The 8442-nt window shown below is 39.5% G+C and overlaps 1 protein-coding gene across 1 annotated transcript in view; it reads left to right on the forward strand.

Annotated features, from left to right (window-relative positions):
- Window positions 1-8158, forward strand: part of LOC138047271 (tetratricopeptide repeat protein 28-like) — a 94014-nt gene extending 85856 nt beyond the window's left edge. Inside the window, exons 4-5 of the mRNA XM_068894033.1 lie at window positions 3017-6757; window positions 7493-8158. Of these exons, the coding sequence (XP_068750134.1) occupies window positions 3017-6757; window position 7493 (3742 nt within the window). The 3' untranslated portion in view covers window positions 7494-8158. The remainder of the gene's footprint in view (window positions 1-3016; window positions 6758-7492) is intronic.
- The last annotated feature ends 284 nt before the right edge of the window (window positions 8159-8442 follow it).

The following is an 8442-nucleotide window of genomic DNA, read 5'->3' on the forward strand; positions in this document are numbered from 1 at the left end:
TTTCGATTTCGACCTTTTGTGTGCTTCGTGCTATATTCTTCGTTTTCGAGTGCTTGGTTTTCGATACTTCCCCTGACGTAAAGCTCTGAGAGAAGAATAAATAAGCGTGCTGGTTTACTTAGATGTGCATGTTTACTGGCATTATGGCTCATATCTAAATCGTCGGGTACTCTTAAAGCCGGAGACTTTTTTTCTTTTATCTTTACAGGACGTAATTTCGTTTTCCGTCAGTTTCCTGTTTTCCGTTTACTTGTGATAATGCTGGAGTCAAAACAACGTATCACAGAGCTGATAATAGAATGATTTCCGCTATATATTCAAAACTGCAACTGAACAAATCACTTTCCGTGCCTTCGCCAAGTAAACACGGTTCTTCCAAACTGCTGTTTTCTTGTTCTGCTGTAACCTCTGTATTGTTTAAACGCTGTCTTATTTGCAAATTATTTGCAAAAGGTAAGTTGAGTGCTCCATAGGAGCAATCAATTCTATCCGAACATTGCTACTTTGAAACAATGCATTTATGATAAGATTGTTAATCGAGATCAGGTTGGCTCAAAAGATGCTCTTCTGTTTGCTAAGCTTATCAAAAAACGTTCGTGTCACTACATCACTATATCTCAGAACTCGATTTAAAGATAAAAATGCGTGCGTTTTGCTTTTGACACCATTACAGCTTGTTATAGTTTTTGGTAAAGTTTAATTCATGCTGAGTGTTTAAGATTAGTTTCACATTTTGACAAAGGAACGAAAACTAAGTGTATGTTTCTAGTTCATTGAGGCAAAGAAAGTAATTGTGGGGCACGGACCATTCCAAGAAAGAAGAGTATTTCCATTTTGTTATTCGTGTTTCTTTTTTTTCTTCCTTTTTTTAAAATCAGACTGCAGATTTCTTTCTTTGGTGGCGCTCTAATTACTATGCCGTGTCTTTCTGAGTGACTCACTGAGGAAAAAAGGTCAGTAATTTTCAAGTTCGTGCTAATGATTGTAAATACTTTAATATTTAAAGAGTATTGAAACCAGCGCTGTTTGCTTGACTGTACCGGTTCGCCAACGGCTGATTAAAGTTCAGGACGAATTAACCTTATCCTACGCCGGCAGGCTTTACTAAACAACCGTTACACTTGTTTGAATTGAACAAAAGTCTCAGGCGCGCTGCAGTTAAAGTGCTACTATGATCAAAAAATCATTTCCTTTTTTCTTCAGATTTTCAGTGTGTTTGCTTAACACCTCACTGGCAAAATTTTGAGCTTGGATATTTATCCAAAGGCTGTTTACTTTGAGTCTAAATTTTGGATTTCCCGGTCCGCCAATACTCACGTTCAAAACTAACCGATGGGACCTCAGAGGGTTGGATCTAGGGAAAGTGACGTCATTTACTCACCAGCTTAAAATGCAGTTCATTTTACATGCAAAACACTAGTTTAAAAGTCTGAGCGCCCGAAACTCCCGTGCTGCATATTAATTAACTAAAGCCTCATACACACCCATTGCATTCTTTAACTCATGAGTCTGTCGTTATTTTCTCCTCGATCCAGCTCTCTTAAATATTTCAAAGTTAGTAATGGCGGACCATTAAATAGGAAAATTCTAATTAAAATAAACAGGAGTCTTTTTGAAATCAAGGCTTAAAAGTTGGGTCACTTAGTGTTTAGTTAACTTAGTTTTGATGCGATGTAATACCATCCACTTAGGGACGATTATATTTTTGGGGGATCTGGATCTGTTACATTTAAGCCAAAAAGACAAACTAGAGGATATGTATTATTCACAACCAAGGCATCCACAAATACCTATAACATGAATATAAGTTTAGTCCATATCATGCACACGTCAACAAAGTATTTTGTTCAGATATTCAGTTTGTAGAAGGAGAAGAGGGTTTACAGTCTCTAGACCTCAAAGCCCCCCCCCCCCCCCCCCACGTCCCCCTCAAACAGGCTTCAAACATAAACTATCACGTTCTTGCCCAAATGCAATGTAATTCCTTTCTACATGTGATAGACTTATGATGTTTCACAGTTTGTAATTTTAAAGCTCCAATAGCTGACAAATAAGTTCTCTAACTTGCTCAATGAACCGCTGATCCTTGGGCTGCATTCATAACTTATTATGAACACCCAGTTAACTATGATCTAAAAAGTGAATAGGACATTTTATGACGAGTCCTCTGCCTTAAGTTTTTCGTTGCTAAAGTTTTCATTGTGCTGGGTTTTTAGTGATAAGTGACGTTTAGGCCTCTCTCTGATTAAATGAAACTCGTTCTGTCATATAGCAATTGGTAAGCCAAATGCAAAACAAAGTGGCGTGAATGCGTAAAGATTCAAGAAGCAATTTTTCAGAAGGAGTATTTAAAGCTCTTGTTCTTTTCAAAGCGTCAGTTGACTATTGTGCTAGCATTCTGGCTCACTCGGTTTTCACTGGCAATGCGATGCTAAATTTTGCAACTGCCGAACTCGATATGAGTTGTTTTATTTTATTTGTTTGATGATTAAGCAAGTAAAGCAGAACTGTTTTGCTCAGTGGTTGACTTGTGAAAAAAAGGAGGGTGTGATTCGGAGTTATTGGTAAGCTGCAGTCATCCATAACCTCTTACTACTTTATGCTTCTCGCTCTTAAACTCAAAGAGCGCAATTCCAAGGTGCAGCTCTGTTTGCCACAATCCTGGCCGTTTATTTGCTAACAAAACAAATCAATTATTTCATCTAGAATCGTGATTTATTTCCAGCAAAGGTGAGGGCAAACCCGCCGCGTTAACCCATTGATACCACCCCTTAACTAACCACCCTGGGAGGGAAGAGGGTGGGAAAAACTTTTTCGTCTCGAAGCTTAAAAGCAGACTAAACATCAAGCGTCTTTATCTTTCTTTCCTTCCAGCTTCATCCTTGATTTGACATTGGATCATCTCATCGAAAAAGTTTTAATTGTCAATAAGTTAATGAAAAATGGTAAATAGGAAGTTAGAGGCTGTAGAGCAGCGAATGCTAGAGCTTGCCATTGCGATAAGTGTAGAAGACAGGTATCGTGAAGGAAGGGCTCATTTTAATCTCGGCGGTGCTTACCTCAACCTACCTGATTATCAACAGGCCATAAAAACGTATGCACAAGCATTACATATTTTCACAGAAATAGGCTGCAGGGTGGAGGAGGGATCAACCTATGGAAATCTGGGAATTGCGTATCTTCGTCTAGGTAATTTTAAAGAAGCCATTGAGTACTACGAAAAACACCTTGATATTGCTAAAGAAGTAGGTAATAGAGCTGGGAAGGGATCAGCCTATGGAAATATGGGAAATGCCTATCTTAATCTAGGTAATTTTAAACAAGCCATTGAGTACTACGAAAAACATCTTAGTATCGCTAAAGAAGTAGGGAATAGGGCTGGGGAGGGATCAGCCTATGGAAATCTAGGAAATGCCTATTGCAATCAAGGTAACTTTAAACAAGCCATTGAGTACCACGAAAAACATCTTAGTATCGCTAAAGAAGTAGGTAATAGGGCTGGGGAGGGATCAGCCTATGGAAATCTGGGAAATGCCTATCTTAGTCTAGGGAATTTTAAACAAGCCATTAAGTACTACGAAAAACATCTTAGTATTGCTAAAGAAATAGGTAATAGGGCTGGGGAGGGATCGGCCTATGGAAATCTGGGAAATGCATACCGCAATCTAGGTAAATTTAAACAAGCCATTGACTACTACGAAAAACATCTTAGTATTGCTAAAGAAGTAGGTAATAGGGCTGGGGAGGGATCAGCCTATGGAAATCTGGGAAATGCGTATCTTAGTCTAGGTAATTTTAAACAAGCCATTGACTACTACGAAAAACATCTTAGTATTGCTAAAGAAGTAGGTAATAGGGCTGGGGAGGGATCAGCCTATGGAAATCTGGGAAATGCCTATCGCAATCAAGGTAACTTTAAGCAAGCCATTGAGTACTACGAAAAACATCTTAGCATTGCTAAAGAAGTAGGTAATAGGGCTGGGGAGGGATTAGCCTATGGAAATCTGGGACATGGCTATCTGAGTCTAGGTAATTTTAAACAAGCCATTGAGTACTACGAAAAGCATCTTAGTATTGCTAAAGAAGTAGGTAATAGGGCTGGGGAGGGATCAGCCTATGGAAATCTGGGAAATAACTCTATTAGTCTAGGTAATTTTAAACAAGCCATTGAGTACTACGAAAAACATCTTAGTATTGCTAAAGAAGTAGGGGATAGGGCTGGGGAGGGATCAGCGTATGGAAATCTGGGAAATGCCTATATTGGTCTAGGTAATTTTAAACAAGCCATTGAGTACTACGAAAAACATCTTAGTATTGCTAAAGAAGTAGGTAATAGGGTTAGGGAGGGATCAGGCTATGGAAATCTGGGAAATGCCTATCTTAGTCTAGGTAATTTTAAACAAGCCATTGAGTACTGCGAAAAACATCTTAGTATTGCTAAAGAAGTAGGTAATAGGGCTGGGGAGGGATTAGCCTATGGAAATCTGGGAAATGCCTATCGCAATCTAGGTAATTTTAAACAAGCCATTGAGTACTACGAAAAACATCTTAGCATTGCTAAAGAAGTAGGTAATAGGGCTGGGGAGGGATTAGCCTATGGACATCTGGGACATGGCTATCTTAGTCTAGGTAATTCTAAACAAGCCATTGAGTACTACGAAAAACATCTTAGTATTGCTAAAGAAGTAGGTGATAGGAATGGGGAGGGATCAGGCTATGGAAATCTGGGAAATGCCTATCTTAGTCTAGGTAATTTTAAACAAGCTATTGAGTACTGCAAAAAACATCTTAGTATTGCTAAAGAAGTAGGTAATAGGGCTGGGGAGGGATCAGCGTATGGAAACCTGGGAAATGGCTATCGCTTTCTAGGTAATTTTAAACAAGCCATTGAGTACTACGAAAAACATTTTAGTATTGCTAAAGAAGTAGGGGATAGGGCTGGGGAGGGATCAACCTATGGAAATCTGGGAAATGCGTATGTTAGTGTAGGTAATTTTAAACAGGCCATTGAGTACTGCGAAAAACATCTTAGTATTGCTAAAGAAGTAGGTGATAGGGCTGGGGAGGGATCAGCCTATGGAAATCTGGGAAGTGCCTATCGCAATCTAGGTAATTTTAAACAAGCCATTGAGTACTACGAAAAACGTCTTAGTATTGCTAAAGAAGTAGGGGATAGGGCTGGGGAGGGATCAGCCTATTTAAATCTGGGAAATGGCTATCTTAGTCTAGGTAATTTTAAGCCAGCCATGGATTACTACGAACACAGTCTTAGTATTTTCAAGGAAATTGGAGACTGTCTTGCAGAGGGAATAGCGTGGTTTTCACAAGGTCATGTTCATGAATTGTTGGGTTCCTTGAGTAATGCTCTCAGCTGTTATCGTTTAAGTATAAAACATTTTGATGAAACAAGACATAGTCTGAAATCCGAAGATGAATGGAAAATAACTTTTCGTGATTCTTATCGCGTGTCATACACTGCTCTGTGGAGGACACTTTTGAAGAATGGAGAGATTGAAGAAGCTCTGTATGCTGCTGAGAAAGGTCGAGCACAGGCTTTGATGGATATTTTGCAAGATCAATACGGCATTGACTCTCAGTCATTTTCCGCACTTGCTCCGAATGAAACTCTGACAGCTGCATTAGAGCTTTTACCTTCACAAGCCGTTTTTGTGGCACTTGACAAGAACAAGATCACGTTTTGGGTGCTAAAAAAGGACAGCAAGATCAGCTTTCGACAACACGAAATCGCAAATGGAAGTGCTGATTTGTTGATGGAAACTTTTTTGAAAGAGATCGGCGTATGGGATGGTATCAAATGCGAGAATCGTTCTTTGGATACACTATGCAATGACCTGTCTTGCAGCAAAACACCTATCAGTGAGAAAGGAGTTCTACCATCTTCATCATCTGTTAACTCTTTACAACCGTTGTATGAAGTCTTACTCGGGCCAATTGCAGACTTGCTCCAAGGAAATGATTTACTCGTTGTTCCCGATGGACCATTTTGCTTGGCTCCATATTTTGCATTGAGTGAATCTATCAGGATCCGCACCATTCCGTCGTTGACCGCCTTTAATGTGATCGTTGGAGCACCTGAAGACTTCCACAGTAAGACTGGCGCACTGCTTGTAGGTGATCCGTGGTTGAAGGAAGTTACTAACAACAAAGGGGAACCCATTTGGGAACAGCTTCCGTGCGCAAAACAAGAAGTAGAGATGATTGGACAACTTCTGCAGACAACACCGCTGACTGGAAAAAGTGCCACGAAAGCTGAGGTGCTGAAAAGTATGAAATCAGTTGCTTTAGTTCACATTGCAGCACATGGATGCCAAAAAACGGGAGAAATTGCTTTAGCCCCAAATAACGAACGGAAATCGCAAATCCCGAAAGAGGAAGACTTCATTTTGAAAATGTCGGATGTTCAGACAATTTCTCTTCGAGCAAGGCTAGTTGTGCTGAGCTGTTGTCACAGTGGCCGGGGAGAAGTGAAGTCTGAGGGAGTGGTGGGGATTGCAAGGGCTTTCCTGTGTGCTGGAGCTCGGTCTGTTTTGGTGTCACTCTGGGCAATTGATGACGAGGTAACTTTGCTGTTCGTGAGGAGCTTCTACCAGCACCTGGTAGATGGAAAAAGCGCAAGTGCAGCTCTTCAAGAAGCAATGAAATCTTTGCGAGGGTCAAAGCAATATTGCGCTAAAAAGCACTGGGCGCCATTTGTGCTGGTTGGCGATGATGTCACGCTGGAATTTCCAAAAAAATGGTAAGTGAAGTTCGAGTTTAACTGAGAAAACAAGAGTACTTTCAAATTGGCAAATTGACGATAGGAATCAAATAGGCCTAAGATGGCATGATAACGAGCTGCTACAATAGACAAAAGTAGTTGGGAAGGTTATGTAAATGGTTCGCTCCAGAGCTGTATGTACTTTAACCCGATTCTGTTAAAGAGCAAAATAAATAGTTTTACCTTCTCTTATATAGACCCCTCGCCCCTATTCAATGTTGGAAGGTAACTCAACAATTTCCCACTCAAACCATTCAGTTTTGCACAGCATTGAATGAGGGGGGAGGGGAGAGAAGCAATGAAGACGTCACAAGTGCTAACCTTCCCAACGGTTTTTTTTTCTATGATTGTAGCTTCGTAGTGTAAACAATTCAAAGTTTCCTCTAACACACTTTTGTCACAAATGTAATTTCCACATGCATGCACAGTAGCATATTTAAAGGATACACTTCACATTGGTGGAAAAACTGTTTTCGTTCAGCCTTTTCTGGTTTTTTGTTAACTGGTGAAGATGGCTCATTTAATCACCTCGTGATGTCTCTTTCGGTGTTTCCGTTCTTTGAATCTCCCATAAATCTCTTAACGTCATCTTTTGTAAGGAATTCGAAGACAGCATCGTCCTGCATGTAGCCATTCGCATCGGCGCAGTGTGTATGCTCGAAAGAACCAGCTATATTTGGAGCTGTTTTTATTTATTTATTTTTCTTTTTCCAGAATCGATGTCGAAGATTCTAGAAGATTACCTAGCAGAGCCTTACGCTTCAGTGATTGCCGAACTTGTAAAAAAAGTAGAACGGGTTAACAATCATGGTTATGCCAGTAGAACAAGCTCCAAAGGTTTTGTAGAAGTTTACTGCGTTAACTAAAACAACAGACTGAGATTATTGTAAGTGAAATTATGACAGAAAACTTAGATCTTTAGTAAAATGCTAGTTTACCCGTTATTTTGGTATTTCGTGTCTCGTATAACTTCAACAGTCAGTGTTGCTCCAATGGCGATCAAAATAACAGTTCTATAGTTGAGTTGCTGAAAATGATGTTTTATTTAGATCTTTGAAACTGTTTTTGTTGTATGAGTGTAAGCCAGTTTCGAAAGAAAAGAAAAATAAAACACTTTTGCTTATGACCCTTAACATCAGACTTTTACCGTGATAAGGAAAAGAGACGTGACATTTGCAACATTCAAAGATCACAAAATAGAAGGGAAACGACGGGTGAATTTTTTCCCGTTCTTCTGCATAACAAATGAATGAAATCATCAGCAATAAAGCAGACGTTTTTCTTTTCTTAATTAGTTTCCAAGTTATTTATAGGGCTTACTCCCTCGAGTTATCGGTGGTGTTTTTAAGCAAAGTGAAAGAATGTGTTTGCATTCGAAAGTAGTTCAATTCTTGGAATAATAGTTAGGAGGGAACTAACAAATCCGTTGTAAAGTTAGAAAAAATTCTCTGGAGCAGATTCATAGCCACCTTCACAACTGGAAAATGTTAAGGTGGCTCTGAATCCGCTGCAGAGAATTTTTTATACCTTTGCAAAGAGTTTTATCTTAGCCTGCTAACCCACAAATGGGTTCACCGAGTTCGTTTCTGAGATGTAAGCTTTTGAAGACAAAATATATAGGGCATTTTTTTAGAAGGCTTTTTCGTTGCTATGATAAACTTTTG

Source organism: Montipora capricornis, chromosome 4 (genome assembly GCF_036669925.1).
Source record: "Montipora capricornis isolate CH-2021 chromosome 4, ASM3666992v2, whole genome shotgun sequence".
Lineage (NCBI taxonomy): Eukaryota > Metazoa > Cnidaria > Anthozoa > Scleractinia > Acroporidae > Montipora > Montipora capricornis.